The following is a 19,339-nucleotide window of genomic DNA, read 5'->3' as shown; positions in this document are numbered from 1 at the left end:
TATGAATGAACTATACTCAGTACTCCAGCTGGCTCTCTTAAGAGGTTGGGCATATGTTGAAATCATGTATATGGGTGTAGCTCAACTTCTTCAGATTCATGAGCAAATGCAGGAAGCATTGTCACAGAATACCTATTACAGAGAAGATTTCCTCCAAGCAGTGGAGAAGCAATCAAATCTTCACATGTATGCTATCCAAGCACAGGCAGAAGATTGGCATATTGTTCAATATTATGATTAAGCAGTCACAGAAGACTCATCTTTCCCACCCGTTCCAGCTCTGAACTTGACCAAAAAATAAATAAGAACTGCATCAGAATGGGCAAATCATGTCTTCAAAGACAAGTATAAATTGAGATTTAATTTGTGTCTTGACAAAGGAATATGTTCTTGTTCACAAGCAAGCTTTTAAATGATGGCCTGTAAAACTGTCTCTCTAGATCCTTTTGAAGAATACCTCTGCAAGAGTAGTATGTCTTTATGTCCTCTACTAAAACTTGCTAACTGAAGTGTTTTGTAATTTAAGGACCTGAAGCCTAGTTATCATTGAACAATTAAGAGAATAAAAATTTTCATGACACTTGTCCCTCTGAAAAGTTTACTGAATATTTCTACTATGACTTCTTTTTTCATGAGTAACAACATGTGAGAAACTTCTGCCAAAAAGGATGTATTTTGCTTTTCTACTCAAAACCTATGAGAATACAAAGGTACTTGACATACCTGAAAATTAAATAATAATTCAGTTTATTCACTTCTACCTAAGTGATTGAGCCTACTCTGTCCTGGATATTGATTGTAGCAAGAAAGCATATTAGAGAGTATTAACTGTAATCCAGGCACCAAAACCTCTTAGCCTCACATAACCAAAAAAGAAAGGGTGATAAACTTACCTTGTGTAGCAATGTAGTGATTTGGTCTATGATAACCCTAAAATAAATTGAAAAAAAAGTATAAGCAATATGAAACTCAGCTATGTTGCTATGAGTGAAACTTCATATACAGTAGTATTCAGTAAAGATCACAACAATACAGATAACATTAGAAATAAAAGTTCTTTCCAGTGGGGAAGGGCAAGGGAGAAGGGGAACAAGAAGCAAATGTGTTTCTTCAAGATACTTAAGTTGCAGCCGTGTACATTAGGGGACAGAAGTAATATGTTCTTTCAGTCCCTTGTTGGCTCTGCTGAAAATGAACAGCATGAAATCCTCTCTAGCACTTGCAGCTAATGGCATCAGATGCTCGCAGAGGCTGAGATATACCTCCAAGCTATTGCTGTTGAGTGCAAAGCCTTTTTTAACAGCTAAAGTATCCTATATTTGCATTCAGCCTGGGGAAAGGTGGGAGGATGTTCACTCTGTCCACTGTGATTTGTTTATGTTTTATTTCTGAACAGTAAAAAGGAGGGTAAATTCTTTGACTAAATGGTTTGGTGTGAATACACTTGTTCACATCTATAAAGGAAGAACATAAAACACATCTATGTTTCTGTGATGACAAGAGCAACTTAATCACAAGCTGGCCATGCAATAATGACTAATATTCTATGAAGTCTTTGCAACACTGAATAGGTTGCCATTAGGGAACAATACCATTTTTATAGTATTTGAGTATCTGATGTGATCCAAGTGTCATCAAAGATTTAGATCATGCACTAGTGTGTTGATAGATTCAGTTATACCAGTGTTAATATTTTAATAATGGTTATGATGTGTTGTGTCATCAACTGGAAGAACTTCAAGCTGTTGCTTGCATGTCGTTGCAATTTGTTTGTAAAAGAGCAACGAGCATTGTAGTGATACAACATGGGAAAGACTCAAAACAACTGAAGATACCTTGAATATTACAGAAGGAATAACATGAACTACAGAATTGATTCCTTTGCATGCCATTGACACAAAATTTGGCTGTCAATGAACTGAGAAGTGTTCAGATAGCTACAGAGTTGATTTTTTTCTGCTATGTGTTATGTAATATCCCTAGTGGCTGGGATCAAACACTTCCATTTCCCAGTGAAAAAATGCAGGATAACCACTGCTCCCTCTCTTTTATCCAATAAAATTTCATAGTGTCTGTGATGGTACCATTCCTTTATTAACATGTTTATTCTGACAACATGACGATTGTACTAATAACCACATGCAAGAGTAAAAAAAAAGAGTAAAGACCACAGCTGCTTCTGTAGTAGAAAAACAAGCATTTCTAATGGAAACCTGACTAGCAAGATTATAAACAAAAATTGCTGTGTTTTGTGGTAGGGTTGTCTTTGGAAGATGTCTGCAGTCCTCCAAGTTTTGCATCAAAGCCATCTGCTGAGTTTGGGGGGCGAATTTTTTGGTTCTCAGCCACTGTTTCTTTTAGGGCCATATTCTCTCCATCCTCTTGGACTTCCATAAGCAAAAAAAGGCTGCTACACAGCTATCTTATCAGCATTTTAAATGAGACTGTATGGTCCAAATCCTTATTCCTCACATCTTTTAATATTCTAAGAGTCAGAGAGTCAGACCAAAATCTAACACAAGAACATACTAGTAGCCTAGAATGAGAACAATCCTGAATGCTGGAGAAAGTGTGAAAGTGAATTTAAATCTAGGTCCCCAACGTGAACTCTCTTTCCTTTCATGACAGATTACTCCCTTCAGAGTTCAGTGAGATGTCTAACTAAATATATTTCCATATGTGCCTTTACCTCTTGGTGACTATGCTATTCTTTCAAAAAGCAAGGGACTTGAGCAGAAATCTGACCTTAACTTAATGGTTCTTGAACATGCTAATAAACATTTATAGAAGGAGGTATCTTCAGAAAGTTACAACTTCAGACTTCAGACTGTTACAACCGAAGTACCTACTTTTCTTGCATAGCTCTAGTTCCTCCATACTCTGAGAAAAACATCTGTTACATTCCTGTTTCATACTGATGATTAAATTTGAACTGCAAACTGTGACACCATTTTTCGAAGATGCCACTGCTGAACAAGAAAATCTTTAGCAGACACAGTCTCCTATGAAGCAACACTAGTTTTACTTAGCCTAACATCTAGCACTCCATGTAAACAATAAAATTATTATCTTTGCTATCTATAGATTTCTGGCTTTAGATAGTACTGACTTTCTAATGATTTTCAATGCTACTTTTGAGTACATTCTTTCAACCAAAACCACCTTGTCTCTTAAAGAATTTATTCTAATGTAAAACATTAAGCTAACATGATGCAGAATGAACAAAGAAGCCACCTTCAATAATTAAACAGCCTACATATTTAATGAAATGTCTTGCTTGCATTAGAAGTACTGGTTAACAGCTGCTGAATATACTTTGAAGGCGACTTAAAAGTGCAGAGATGACAAGAGATTGCAAATCTCTGCATTAGGCATTACAGAGTTTTGTCACATTAATATGCAAACAGCTTTCTTTTAAATGTGGAATGATGCCAAGCTGTTGACAGAAAGTGAAAACAGCATTTTGTTAGCCCATATAAGCACCAGCAGGCAAAGTAGCCATACAGTGTTGCTGGCAAGGTTTCAGTCTAGTGGCAGTTGGAGGAAATGACTCCTTTCATTTGCTTATTGATAAAACCTTTGAGACTTTTTTCCCCTTTAGTGTACACCTAGCTTCCAAAGACAGTACTTTCCAACAATGTTTAGCAGCTGGTATTAGCTGTAATATCTATTACAAATCATGAATAATGTGAGAATAATAAGAGCTCCCTCTTTGACTGAGCACAACGTTAAGTTTGTTGAATACATCAGTATACGCACATCAATATAATTTCCATTGATGTAATCGGAACTTGTTTCTCCTTCAATGGGCTGCAATCTCACTCGAGAATGATCATCTGAAATGGGAACAATGGAGAGGAAAAAAAGTAATTAAAGACAAATTCAGTAACAAAGCCTTCATCAAAATACTACTTTAAAGTCAAACTAAGACCTCAGCCTTTGCAAGCTCATGCTTGTTTTGTTGTACATGTAAACACTGTATCTACATTCAATCCTCATTTCAGTCATTGATAAGGCTTTCCAAATCCACTCTGATTTTCAGTCTGAATGTCTTAAATATTTCTAGTGCGAAATCCATTGTAATTATGTGTTTTGCCTTGATATCCCGTCTTTTGTCAATAAAATAAATAACTACGTTGTCAAAGGTTTAGTCATTTGGAAATGCTTCTGCCAGTACTCAAAATAAGCTGAAGTCATTCTACAAGACATACTGCCACCTCACAGTTTCTGAAGGAAACTCATTTTGTTTTCAGTAAGGGAGAAAGCAAAACCAAAGTAATGACAAAACGCAAGCAGCCAGATAATGGCTTTGTGACTGAGTTTTGCTCCACTGTGGCCATCTATATCCACGAATGTGCAAACACTTCCAACTCTATTTTCCAAATTCCAATCCAAAGCACCATGGCATGAATTTGTTTCTTGTCAGCTGTCTCATTTTCTTTACGATACCACATCAGTGATTAAGAAGTGCTAGAGGCTAGATCCTCCCCCCAAAAGAATCTCTGTGTGCTAGCAGGGCTTTTTCTTCTGTGAGACTTCATATGCTCCTCTTGACTCTCTTGGTTCAAAAGCAACCAAAAACAATGGCTTTTCCAGAATGCTTCACAAGTTGTTGATAAAGCTATTTGAAGGTATCATCTCAAGGATGAAGAGATGGTAAATAGCCACTGCTGCCTTGTTTGCAAGTTACTCTTGCTAATTAGATACCTGTGTATTACTGGTTTTGAATGCTGCTTGCTAGCTGAGCTAATATTACTTGCAGCTGACAGACCTTCAGGACTGTCATGATTTTGTTGTAAATGTAAGCAAGCATTAGAGCACTTGAAACTTGCCACCCATGTCTTTAATAGCATGAAAAAATATTTTTTTCAGCTTTAAAAATACCGAAAGATAACAAATGAATGAAAGAACATGAAATGGCTTAAAAACACAACTTCATCATAAGTAGCATATTGGCCCACATTATGGGGGAGGAAGGAGAGGGGAAACAATTCTTAAAATAACATTGTTTTAGAATTACAAGTCAAGACATTTTCAAATGACTGAGTAGGAAGGGAAGAGGCAAATTCTTCATTTCATCCTCTTTTATGCTCCGAATCTCAGGGACTAGAGATCTTAGAGCTTCATAAGTTTCCCTGGGATTCCCTTGGGAGAGAGAAAGGACACAGTTTTTAAAAAAATATAGTAAATCAGAATGAATTAAAATTCCAGCTCTAGGTCCCACACCACTCTTATTTTGCTGTTTTCTTGTGATTATCTCACCTAACAGTTTTCAAGAATGAGTTTTTCCAAATACACTAGAATATTCAAATCAATTATGTTAATCAGGTCAGCCTTTTCAGCCTCTTTATTTACTTTTCTGAGACTAAAAATTTATAGAGATGTGACCCTCCATTACATAACCCATGCTGTGCTATTCTCCGCTTAATTAAGCTATTTATCAGTTTCTGCAGAACAAAGGTTTGACTCACAGGCCCTTAATTCTAAAAATCCATCTTAAGAAAGATACTACATTAGGGACTTTCTAAGCTCCAGACATGGCTGCTGCTTTTCCAGTTTTGGGACCTGATCCAACTTCTGCTAAAGTCAGCAGAACCCAGCAGTCAAGCTTGCTTAGACACATGGTATGTCTTCATCCACGTTTTCATGATTTCCTGCATCATTGCCTTAAAAGCATTCTCACCAGGACAACTCAGGCTAGTAAAGATCTCCACTTTCATATTTTCTGAATTACTTAGGGCAGGATTCAGTTGTCTAAGCACAAGCATCTCATGCCACTTCATATACCCTGGCATATACTGCCTAGCCTTCAACTGCCACTATGGAGTAACACAGTTCTCTCATGTGTACTGTGTCACCTTTGTTGGTCCTGCACAGATATCCTAAGTCACCTGAAATGTCACTACATGTCTATGTTTAGGCCACTGAATCCTGTCTGATGATTTGCACACCAATGAGTTTCATACTGGGCAAAACAAGCTTAAATTTCCCACTAAGGACTATCTTAAAAATGTAATTTCCTGTTACTTCTTTTAGACTGATTTATAAATTGAGTAATATACAGTGGTGTATTTTCTTTATCTTTCCTGTTATTTTTTAATTTTCTTTATTTACTCACTCCATTCTTTCCTTGCAATAATTCTTGCTTCAGATGGGGCAAAACTAAGTAAATTACTTCATACCTATATCTTCATATCCTCTTTTTGTCCTTTTTTCTTTTCACATGCATCCTTTCTAGTACTGCATTCCCAGCTAAGTTTCTGGGAATTCCGGAGGTAATGAACTGTTTGATACCCATTTATTTGCAGTGGAGCTGGAGTGACTCTCTTTTTTCACTGCTTTGGAAACTCTAGTTAACTCCTTACTGCATGGCGACACCTCCTAATTTGAAAAAAAACAACCTTTAGTCAACAAAAAGAAATGTTACTGTATCTATGCTTGTGCTTATGTCAATTAGATTTAAACCTAAGAGGTAAACAAGCCATATATTCTTCCAACACTTATGTTGATTCTTAAATAGCCTCTAGGTTAACTGTCTGGATTCTTAGGATATTTTTTTCCTTTATACTTCAGCTGCTCTTGACAATTTTTGTAGCTTTTAAATCTTTTCCAGCTCATTGTTGATATCCTTCTATTAGGAGATCAAACTTAACTTTGCACTGATCACTTAAGCTTTCAAAATTAGTTATGTTAGAATCCATTTGTCTTTGCAGAAAACAGTAATAGATAATGAATATAAGCATTTTATTCTTGCTCCCCTCATGTTACCTACATGTATATGCCAGTCTGCAGACTGTGATCTCTAACAAGCCCCTTGAGTAGCTGGTTGATTAGCATGCCTCACCAATGACCCTTTCTTGGGACGTGCCTTACTGATTCTTTGCAACTCAAGCCTTTTATAAATGTCTCACCTAAAATCTTTAGCTGCTTTAAAAGCTGTGATCAATATTCTCTTCTCATTTAGTCAATACTGAGTTGGATAAAAATACAGAACCCCTCCCATTCTGAAATTACCTCAGGATCTCTCCTGAGTAAAAAACAATAGATTTTGCCAAAATCCATGCATAACCCTACACAATCATGGCAGAAACAGAATTTTTCTTAAGTAAAAAAGATTAATTTAGCAGATTCATGCCAGTTTTAGTTCCTAATGAGAAAACACAACTCTTTTTGTGTTTAGTAAAGAAGCAGCATGTTTTCTGTGGGTAACAGGACTATGATCATGATTCAGTTTGTTGATACAGCAGCTCACAAGTTGTAGCCACTTTCAGACAATGGGTACGGCATGCTTGTAGCCAATTAAATGCACATCACTTGGGTAATGTAAAGCATATTGCCATTTTGACAAGTTCCTGCAATGCTGGCCGATGGTGCTATTGTTTTAGTACCCACTGAGAACAATAATGACTACAAGCAATAATGTAACAGTAGTATCTTGGGGAAAATTTAAACAAAGAGGATAAATGGATGGAAAAAACTACATTAAATGCTTTATAGAAAAAACTATACATTTAATTATAATAATGTACCCATAGTCAGTGGCATCTGAACCATCATATTTTTAAGTCTTTAAACATAGCATAAAAGGGCAATTTAGTATAATTCTTTTCAGATAAAGAAAATACTTTATACAACTATCTGGGACAAATTTTAAAAAGTGAACCACTAGAACTGTACTCTCAGACTCTGAGACAAGCGATCATTTATCCAGCAGAAAAACACATAAAATAATTAAACAGTTAACTACCCAATTTGCATACATGTATTTAACAAACGACAAACTGTGGGCAGTTTCAGCCTCTCTTTTAAGATAGAGCCTTTAACTCTAATGGATTTTAATTTTAACTTGTGTTATCTGTGTTTTCACAGCCACATAAATAGGAAGTGTTATTGATAACAATTCCATCCAAGTCTTTCCCCTTGCTGAATACTGAGGACATTAGTAGTAAATTGAGATCTAAATGAGCTGAGTTATATTTGCCCTCTCAGAAAGCCTTCCGTATCACTTGTAGTTGCCATTGATTTGTGTATCTAATATCTTTTACTTGTTTTCCCTTGGCTACTCATCACTTCATTACCTCAGACATATAGCACTAGTAGTCTTTTGTTTTCTTCAAAGTATAAGCTGATGTCTAACATGCCATTAAAGAGGGGACTGACAACACTAAACCTGGCGAAAAGAGAAGATTTACTGTCATAGGCTTGGACTGGAAACAAAATTTCACAAAGGAAGGTTAAGCATAAAACTTTTTGGTATTCTTATTTATGCACAGTATTTTTACTTAAAAGATAATAGTCATCTAATGTATTGCTGCTACATCCTCAAAAAATAACAAGTTTCTTACACATAAAGATTGCTTAGAGGAAAAAAACCAGAACCACATCTAACTAACTTATCTTCTTTTGCATATTCTCCCTAGAAGGTTTCATTTCCTTTTTCAGTAAGTAGCAGAGTATACATCCAAAATACACAGCAATACTATCGTGTCCATTCAAATTGATGTGGCAGACAGCATCCCTTGCTTAACTTTCCTTTGCCTCCACAAGCAGTTCATGTGGGTTCTCCTTCTCTGTCTGCAGCAAGTTACAGAGCTGTTTTCTCTTGTAGACTGTCTCAGCACAGCTGGGTCACAGTGATGTAAGGGCCTATTCATACCACCTACTGTCTGTCACTAAGTGAGGAGCTGGTCTCTCTAGACTTGTTATGCAAGCACTGCAGAGAGGACCTCCTGAGGTGGTGATTCAGAAGCATTCAAATGGGCTCTACTGCTGAATCATTTCTTTGGAAGAGCTGTCCTTGTCTCCCTCAAGACCATGTGGTTCACAGATGAGGAAACCTAGGTAGACCTGTGCCTGGACAAGCACCTCGACCAGGTGCTTAAGTTAGGCAGTGTAAATACGCACTACATAGTCCTTCCATAGGTCCTCCAAATGTTCAGACAATCAGCACGCTTTATTCTTCTATGCTGTCCCATGTACCTTGGGTTATACATGACTTCTAAACTCCAGCAGTATCATTAAATGATCTCTCTTTAAAGGCCATAATTCGTTTTCATGCTTACAAAACTTCTGATGTGCTGTGACTGCTGCTTATTTCTCTGCTTATACCTGCTTCATGATTATCTGGCTGGCTGGCAGAATCACATACGCTTTGCATCTTAGACTTAGATTTTGAAGAAACAATCAGGATCATCTCCTACACACACACTGTGAACTTAACCCTTAAGTGCAACAATACCAGTGTGCAAATATAATAAATATAATATATATAATAATATATAACAATATATAAAAATATATAACTCTACCAAACTTGACATATTTTCTGCCACCTTGTTCATGTGCAGCATCTCTTGGCACAATATTCTGCAGTCTCATAATGCCAGATTTAGGGGTCATTCACCAAAGCATGCTATCATCTCCTCAAGTTATTTGACTATATCTAATCTTTATCAAGCTTGGTATTTTTAAGTTAAACATACAGATTCTTTTTTTTTTTTTCCTTAGAGTCTGTCTAGCATTAAGAAGGTAAGTCAGGATAGCTGTCACTGTTATTAAGAAATACTTAAGCAGCAGTATTGCCCACTCCTACAGTATCCAGAACCCAATATCAAGGTACCGATGCAATCATGGGTACACTTCCACTAAGCTGCCAGGAGCAGTTTAGGAGCTGTTGGAGCCAAGTACTGGTTAAAGGTGTCATTCTCCATTAGCCAAACATTGACCACAGCATGGAAGGTATACAGGAGGCTAGTTGAGAAAATGCATTAAATCTGACAGTTTCTCAAAAGGAAAAGTAACATCTTCCCTCACTTTTACCTTCTTAATTAGGGAAGAGGAATATAAGACTGATGTGAGCACGAGGCTGGTGGTCATTCTCATCCAGTTATGAAGGGAAGTTAACACAGCGCACAATTATGTTGTCAACACTTACATGCAATGATATTCCCATATCTATTTTTCATTCTGTTCTCATCTTTCTTAGCTGAATCCCATGGTGCAGACTGTCCTTCAAAGAAACTCTAAAAAAAAGAAAGAAAGTGACATTAAGAAAAGCATGCAGCAACAGTTACCTTACAGATAAACCAAGGAGAAAGTCAAACAGTACTTGTGGGTATTGTTGTTAAAGTGTCATTTACCTGATTCTTTTACAGAGCAAAAATATGAGTCTCCTGTTTAAATGGTATTTATGCATAGTTCCAGATGTTATCTAAACTTTGACATGAAATTATCTGTGTAATAGCAAGAAGAATTATTGGCACCTGAAGTGCTATTAAACCTTTCCAAAGTTGCATGCTTGCAACACTATGAGACCTTCATTTGTGCTATCCAGATTCTCTGCATAGTTCTCTCACACACAGATGAAGCTGAAGGAACTTCATCATCAGTGTTGGAGTTGCTCCAGTATTTGAGAGCAGAATTACACACTGTACTAACACGTTTTATTTTTGACATATCCACAAGTTTCAGTTACTTCTTGGCAGATGACCTCATAGGTCTAAATATATCTAGGCATTTAAAAAATGTGGATTCAACTAGCATGTACGTGTCTTTTTTTTAAACAAAATTTATAATACCAAGATGATTATGTTGTCAGAGAATAAAAATAATGTGATTTTGTGAAAGTATATTCACCCAACCTCTGTGCTGTAGTTAATAAATTTAAGGTAAATAAAGTTGAAGGTTCTAAAAATGTATTTTCACATTAATAAAACACACAAGCTGCCAGAAAGGCAGCAAGTAAGTTGTTATGTCCTAACTGTCTTATGCATTCTGTGGTGTAAAAGAGCATTTGCACAATTACTTAATTTACACACTGTATCTGGAAGTCATATAATGTAGATGCATATTACAATTTCATATTGAAATAATCTTCTGTTAAGAATATTTAGTTACCAATCAAACCAGTGGAATTCTATAAGAATGATGGTTGGTCTTAACTCATGTCTTGATCTTTTCACTAGAATGATGAGTAGATTAAATCTTTTGATTCAAGAGGGACATGAAGATATATGATTTACTTTTCTGGTAACAGAAGCCAAAAATGTCTAAGTCCTAAACTAAACAGGAAAAACCTTGGGAAGTTTGTATCTCTTGCAAGACCTCAACACATTCTGAGTGGTTTAAAATAGATAATGTCCAATAAATGGACTACCATTAGTATCCTTTGCCCTCATACTTGAAATACATTGTTGCTCAAATTGCAATGATTTCCATTAGTAAAGAGCATGAAAGTCAAAATAAATCCTTGATCTCTTGTTGAAGTCAATGGAACACAGAGGCATTCACTGTCTCAAATATGTTTTCCTTTGAGTAGTTCACTAGAGTGCTGGTTTCCAACTTATGATATGGAAACTCCTGGGAATACACAGACTATTTTTAAACAGTTTGTAAATAATAAGAAAAACAGAAGACTTGTCAAACGGCTTCAATTTGTCTGTCCATCTCTCCACGTCTCTTTAGAAAATTTTTAAAGGTTTGCAAATTGAAATGATTAAACCCCACTAATATAAGTAAGTTTCTCCTTAATCATTGGGTACAGCTCTGAGAAATGCAGATTGCTGCCGGGACAGAGAAGTGGAACCTTGTAAACCCTAAAATGATTTACCAATTTGTGGCTGTTTGCCAAAAAGGCGCCAATCATTATCTGATTATATATCTGCCAATGGCATCTAAAGCAAGCAAGCTGTTCCACTCCAGAGCACTCTCAACTCCGGCTGGATGAAAATACTTTTGTAATAAGCCACACTGAATTGCGTAAGGAATTGCTATCCATGGGCAAAGACCTATGTCTCAATTTCTTGCAAAGTTCACACTTACTCCCAGATCACACTGAATGATGAACAATTAAAGACAGTTAAAGACAAAATAGAGATGAAAGTGTTCAGCAACAAAGCTCCAAAGGCAGAACAATCTAGTCATTCATCCAGCCTAAAACTTGACCTGGTATCTTCCTCAGGATTTTGTGTTTCAAGCAGCTAGGTAGACTACAGAGAACTCCAGTTTTCTTACAGTCCTTCTGCTAGAGACTGGTTCACAGAACTGATCTATAAGACAGTACCCAGCAAGTAGTTTTGGGTTTAATTCACTAAGCATTACATGAGCTGTTACAGAGAAAGAGTCCTGCTGATACAGCTTCCAAGACTGCACCTTGAAATATGGAGGACCAAATATACTCGTAGGGACTTCTTGCTTCTCCCTGTCCCACTAATGAACTTCTACAAAATTGCTTTAAACCAATCGATTAAAGTAAATCTCTGGAGACAACTTGGAAAGATTTGTTCGGTATTGAATTCAGGGAAGATATACAGTAGGCAATGTACTGGTTTGGGCAGCTCGTCTGCTTCTCATCTGCTAATGTACAGGTTCAATCTCTCTCACCTGTTTGGAACTTCTGAAAACAATGATAAGCTTAATGAGCCTTACAGATAAAATATGTCCTAATAATATATCTGCAACACAGACAATTCTATTCTTTAGAATACATATATATCAAACCTCACACCACAACGAAAACCAGCAGACAGATTTACATTTCCAGCTACTGTATATTGACTTAACTTTCTTTATTAAAAATGCATTATAGAAAAAGAACTCCAGATGTATATTTTTCTTTGGGTTTTTATCAATAAATTAGTGAATGAACTAAAACCTATCACATAGGGAAAAATAGATGTAATTTATGTAAATCCATTTTTCTTTTTAATTCATTTTGGGATACACACAGGTATTTCAGTGAGAAGTGTACAGAAAAGATAATTTGAAGGAAGAGGTATTACAGTGCAAAAGCATAAAAAGAAACAGCTATTGTAAAAGACAGCTGGAGTGTCATTTCCTAAATTCCCCATGTGCTGCCATTATACAAACCGCAACAGAACGATAATCCACAATGAATTATAAGGAGAAATCCCATTTGTCCCAGAAGTAAAGAACAGAGCAGATACCTCATAACAGATGAACTGTCAAGATCTTTCCTTACTTGTGAGAAATATACGTTTCATTACAGAAATTCTTTTAATGTCTTTCCTGACATATCACTCTCCAGGGAGACTGCTGCACAGCAGCCCACACATTATCTTAGTGGCTATTCATTCTAATTCATCCTTAAAAGTTTCTTAAAAATGTGGACTATTAGGAAGAAATATGCCCCCAAACAGCTTCATTCCACAATATGTCTAGCAAGGGCAATGGAGAACTGAAAATGAGTGTAGGACATTTCTAAAGAAATTTTAAATAAGTATTTCTTTAACCCAAATCACACAGAACCTGCTGCCCAGCCTTCATGATCTACTAGAAAAATGAAACACTTCTCAAGCCAGCTGTTGATACAGCAGACATTTCAGTATGCAATGTCAACTGTCATTCTGTTATTAGAAAATATTTCAATAATCTGGATAAAACAGTTTAAAAAAAAAAGCCTGAATAATACAAAACTGCTGTATATGCAACATGAGAAATGGTCAGTGATGCAGCAGCAGGATCATTTTAGGATGAATGTGAAGCTTTTGCTTGCTTTAACTCAATGCTGCAGTGGTTTCCATTAAAAATTAAATATTTGCCAAGGGCTAATTCACTGTGACCCTCAGACTAGAAAATAACTGCAATATCTCAAATGAGAGAGGGAGATAATTATTGCAAATACAGATTTTTTTAAAAATTCCCTTTCCTCATTTAAAATTCATAAGACCAGAAAATATTGGAAGGGATCTATATAAAAATACAGTTTGAAGAGGCTGGAATGTGGAGAATGGGGTGAGATCTTCAGGATACAATTTGTAGCTTTTATTGATTGTAATTTTTTTTTGACTGTCATTTTTGCCAACACACTTTCCATCCTGGATTTTCATGCTTCCAATTAAGAATAGTAAAAATAATGCATCTTTGTAAGCACTTTAAGATCTACAAATGTAAAATGTTGAGCGGAATTACTATTTTTATTATTAATCCAAAACCAAGAGGCAACTTTTTCAAAAAACACTTTATAGTTGCTAGGTGACAACAGTGTAGTCTCCTACGATGTCATTTACAAAATGCAAGCTTTTAAAAGCAAAGAAATGAGAAGGACATTATAAATCTTGCTCTGCCTACTTAATAAGCAAGAATATTATTCACAGGTACAAAGAAATGCATATTTCACTGTGTAACAATCTTAAGTTTGATCTGTGGATTTGTTTTTAAATGTATGATTCTTTATGATGTCTGATTTTACCGATTGACCCTAAGTTTCTCCACTGATAACATCCAGTTTTTCATTGCTGTTTCTAGATAACCAGATTAAGATGTACTGTAGCAAAATGAGCAATTTGACCCATTCAGTTACAAATGCCTCTGGATTTGTTTTTAAGCTACATGCAGAGAGTTACCCATGCTGTCTACTTTAGGCTGGACCAGACAAGTAATGATGGTCCTAACGGAGGTCCTTGTCTGGACTCAATTAGCTACAGAAGAAACTTAAATTTCTATCATAGGTCCTTTGCGTTGCAACTAAATTAAATGCCTAAAATTCCCTGAATTAGATAGCGAAGATACATTGCTAGTTTTGCCTAAATACATCACCCTTTAACTACTGCTGTGTCCACTTTATATGTGGAGATTACAGATGGAAAAAAACTGCATACATTAAACTCTGAATTAAGATACTAGTGTCGCATTAGACTCTTCTTTGTATTAACAAACCCCAGTAAACACACATTTTATTTTAAGCAAGTCCATAAATGTTTGGAGGACAAGGGCCTTCAGGCTCATTTAATGAACAGGGAAGATTTATGAGTACAGTAAATCTGTCATTTCATTGTTTTTTCAGTATTCAGAATCTGCAAAACATCTGGCATGTGAGGATGTTCTGTTACTTAACAACATGAACTGTTTTTTTAAATAGAAAATTGAAATAATCACATCCAGTTTGCTGATAACTATGTATTCAGATTGTTAAGGAATTAAGAAGAAAGAGTTATTGATATGTTAAAGAAATCTGCAGAGGTCCAAGCTACGAAACAACATTTTTAATCTTCTAGTCACTTTGAGGAAAGATCTCATCATTGAAAAATGCATCACCTGCAAGTAATAGATCACTCCAAGTGTTTGTGAGCAGTGGTAAATGTTTTCACTGATGGCGATCCACTGTATGTGAGCAGCTCTTCATATATCAATCATTGCTTTGGTCACCAAAAGCATTTGTGGATGACAGCATACCACTAGAGAATATATTCACCATCAGTTTTTTCTTCTCTGTCAGCTTTAATCACTGAGAATTATGTCCAGTTTTCAAATAATGGAATTTAAAAAAACATTTTACTATGCCTGTCCTTGAAAACTGTCTGTTGCAAGAGCCAATGTGAAAATCTATCTAATCAATGTAAACTGCCTTCAGTAGTTATAAAGCACTTACCAGTGTGTTACTGTAACCTAGGTCTGAACATGGAAGAAAAAAAAACCAATAAAGACTGTTGCAAATAGAACATATTGATGTTATTGCCAAAACTCCATCGTTCTCTTTGGAATTTTCTGGAAAAATAAGGCTGACAGGTTACATAAAACTTTCTAAGCATGAGATAAGAGGTGCAGATCAGTCTTAAAGCAGATACACAGCTATAGTCTGACACAGAGCAACTCTCTAATATTGTTCCTGATGCTCCTTTACGTGGTTGTGCCTGTTTGAACTGAGGTGAAAAAAACCCAAACTACCAAACCATCCATTCATAAAGGCTTGCAGTGCCAAAAGTAGGAAGCATAGTCTTTTCCTTCTCAGGTGCATTTAGGTTAGTCTATGTTACATATAAGAAGAGTAAGAAAGCAAAAGTCCTTCTGGTCTTTTGAGACACTAAACATCATAGTGACTGCCTACATTAAATGTTGAAATGGAAGGGGAACCATTACCTCCTCCACTGACTAACTGCAGCATATCTTACCATTCAGATTTCAAAAGAAGGACTAAAACCACATGGTAAGACAAAATCTGGTACTAATTCTGTTTTTGTATTGGTGTGCTAATTTTCCAGCAGTAAGACGCTTTCAATTAGTGTATTTTCTAATACATCTGTATTTTTAAAGTCTCAGGCTTTGGTACTTCCTGGACAGCTGGGCAGTCTTCTCAAGCTATAACTGCATAATGATAACATATAAAAATGATTGAACTGCTTTGCTGTGAAACTTTAATGACACAGATACTTGTGGCAGTTAGCACGAGTTAGCTCTAGTTGTCAATAGTGTTAGCAAATGCAGATGCAATTTAGTTAACACTATAGGATAAGGGATAGCGCAGTTATAAGAACAGCAAAGCAACTTAAGAGAAAGTGACTTGTCAGTCACTGTGAAAGTTGTGAAGGTGCTGCACACCTTCAGGAATAGCAGATTGTGAGTACCAGACATGGTAAAGGTTAGTTTTGAGGCACCAAGTGCATTCAAACAAGATAATCAGGAATTAGGTATTCTTTTCTACCCAGTCCTATAACTGACAGTGTCCTGGGTTGCTCGGGAAGAGGACCCAGAGGACAAGAGAGAAAGCCACCTATGAGACATTGTAGAAGAACACATGGCACGGCTGGATCCACCACCCAGACCTGCCAGACAATGTCCTTTCTCTTGTGAACAGAGAAGTCATGCAATTTGTCAAATTGCATATATCTATGACTGAAATATTTTGGTAGCTGAGTACATTTAGTCTCCAAGGACCAACTGTCATTTCATCTTAAACCATGACAATATTGCTAAAGAGAGTGGATGGAGTACTTCTATAATAACTAACAAAGAATTACTTTCCATAAATTTTTCAAACCAACCTATTTATGAGATCTATTGATGTAATTTCTTACTTTGGGATCTAACACTGCCACACCTGAAGTTCACTTGTAAGATTCAACAGCAGGAATAGAAATCTTTATAGATTCTGCAGAGTGGTCTAAAAATTTAATAGATAACCTAGTTTCTGTAGGCTTCCAGAGCCATTTCCATTTTACCTACTTAAGTTTTAAAAAACTCCATTACTTTCATTCCTTTAAAATTCTTTAAGACAACCGTATAAGGAAAGATTTTGGAAATATGGTGAAATGTGAATTAATAAGAGGACTGCAACAGAACATACAATTAAAATTCTAATTTAGAAGCTTATTCCCTGGCATACTAGATAGCAATAACTTAACCTTATTAATCTTCCTGATTTATGTCCAGCAGAAAAATATAGTATATTGATGGGATTTCATGATTCTCTTTTTAAGGGAAGGACCCTCTGGGTACAATATGCATACTTGCACTGTAACTAATGTGTAGGATACATTATTTTTAACTTGTGTTTAAAAAAAATTAAAGTTATTCTCAGGCAGTGCTTACTTCCTCTCATGAAAATAGATTTCCTGCTTTTGGAGGATTTAACGAATAATTTTCATGTACAGCATGTGGGATTTTCATATCTCCCTATTCCTTACCCACTTTTTTTAAAAAACAATATGTAATTAAAAGTTTTATTCACAACTATCAGACCGTGAACTTGAGCAACACTCATGACTGTAATGTTTGTAAACATAAAGTGAATGAACATAGGCTATATTGAATACCAACTACTTTGTGCTTTGATAGGAAATCTCTTCCAGAGAAATACAGAGAGACACTGATCACCATATAAATGCCCTCCATCCTGTTGTGAACAAAATTATCTGCTTCATTATTCAGTAACTCTGCTATCTCCTTACTTCCTCCCTATGTTGTTCCAAAGGATAAAATTGCACATTAATTGCATACTACACAAATAAAAGATGTTGCAGAGTTATATATTTCTTAATGAGAATTCCTACTTACCAAGTTATTATTTACCCAAAAGAGGCAAGACTCAAGGTTACATACAGTGTACTGAATATGTGGATAGGGTTTTAAGATAAATTCTAAGTTAACTTTTTTATACCACCTTTGGAAGGGTAACATGAAAATACCTCAAATGACCTAGACAGAAGGAAAATACTCAGTGTGATCACTATGACATGGTCTGAATGAGGCCAAAAAGGAGAGTATCTTAGGATACTGAGTAAAGGCAGAGACAACAATTCTAAGCTAATGCAGGTATCCAAGGTACCATTACAACCATCTAACTGTGACTTAATTCAGGGCAGTTAACAACATTATTAGTATTATTAACACATGAAAATACATTATACATTAATATATAATTATATACAATATATTAATATATAAGGTATTAAAGATAATTGATATAATAATAATGATGCTGATATTGCTGATGATAAACTGCCTCTCTCATCCCCACCTTTGAAAACTTACCTCACTTTCCTGCATTAGAGAATAAAGGTATCCAAAGCAGCTATTGGCTGCCAAATTATCAGTACCATCACTCCTTTTACCAATGTCACAGCGGTAACTTCTTGTGTTCTTTTCTTGCAGTTGTTTTACAAGACAATGACAGACACCTAGAACTTCCAGACTGAGCAAGTTTCAATATTACTGTTAAAGGTGCCACAGGCCTTGATTTTTTGCATCACAGATCTGAACTACTTTCTAAGATCCCTTGAGACTTCCTGTTGAGCAAGCTTTGCAGAAGAAAGGAAATGACATCCTGTCTTACCTAGCAGTGATCTCCTTCAGCTCCTCTTTCCTCCATGGCTGTAGCTCTGCTTCTTATTTCCTTTCCCTCTATTTGGAGTTACTTACATTTACATAAGGGTGTCTGTATCCCTCTGCATTGTTACTCTATTAGAATTTTGAAAACTGTGGGTTTTTCTTGTCTTGTTTTTTGGTGTTTTTTTTTTTCCCCCCTTTTTTTAATCAAGAACCTCTTTTTCAAGTGCCCTTCTGCCCAGAAACACATTCCTTCCACAATACTGCTTAGAACTCTGAAGTACATCACTCCTAGATTTCTCTGTTGAATTCGACTGTTAGTAGGCAGATGGATTCTACAAACTGTTTTCAGGTACCTTAGAGCTTTGAGAGTATTATTTGGGATTTTTTTTTTTTTGGTACACTTTAGATTTTAATTCAAAAAACTAATTTAAATATTTCTTCTAAGTCTAGCCCATTTTTCCTACTAAAGATTAGGACGATGATATTTGATTTACTTTACAAATAATAAAAGCTTACCCCAGGGAATGGTTTCAAAGAGCTAATGAAATGTTATTAAAACAGAGCATAATGATGCAATGTGCTCTGAAAAAAGTGGGCAAGAACTACAGACTTTTTTCTTCCTATATAAAGAGGAGAGTTTGAAATTGGTTTAAAATGTAACAAGAAAGAAAAAAAAAGAAAAAAGAAAAATGAAAAATACAGAGAGAGAGGGAAGAAGACACAAAAAAATTCTTTAGTCATCAGAAGAAAAACAACAGTGTGCATTTAACTGAAG

General features: G+C 35.8%; 1 protein-coding gene across 10 annotated transcripts in view; it reads right to left on the bottom strand.

The window, feature by feature from the left end:
* PTPRM (protein tyrosine phosphatase receptor type M) overlaps positions 1-19,339 on the bottom strand; it is a 500,090-nt gene that overhangs the window by 58,479 nt on the left and 422,272 nt on the right. For all 10 annotated transcript variants that reach the window (XM_074899184.1, XM_074899185.1, XM_074899190.1 and 7 more), the window contains 3 exons: positions 9,935-10,022; positions 3,760-3,836; positions 894-930 (listed from right to left, as the gene is read on the bottom strand). In XM_074899184.1, the coding sequence (XP_074755285.1) occupies positions 894-930; positions 3,760-3,836; positions 9,935-10,022 (202 nt within the window). The remainder of the gene's footprint in view (positions 1-893; positions 931-3,759; positions 3,837-9,934; positions 10,023-19,339) is intronic.

The sequence above is a fragment of the Athene noctua genome, chromosome 2 (genome assembly GCF_965140245.1).
Source record: "Athene noctua chromosome 2, bAthNoc1.hap1.1, whole genome shotgun sequence".
NCBI lineage: Eukaryota > Metazoa > Chordata > Aves > Strigiformes > Strigidae > Athene > Athene noctua.
This window is presented reverse-complemented; position numbering and strand designations above follow the sequence as displayed.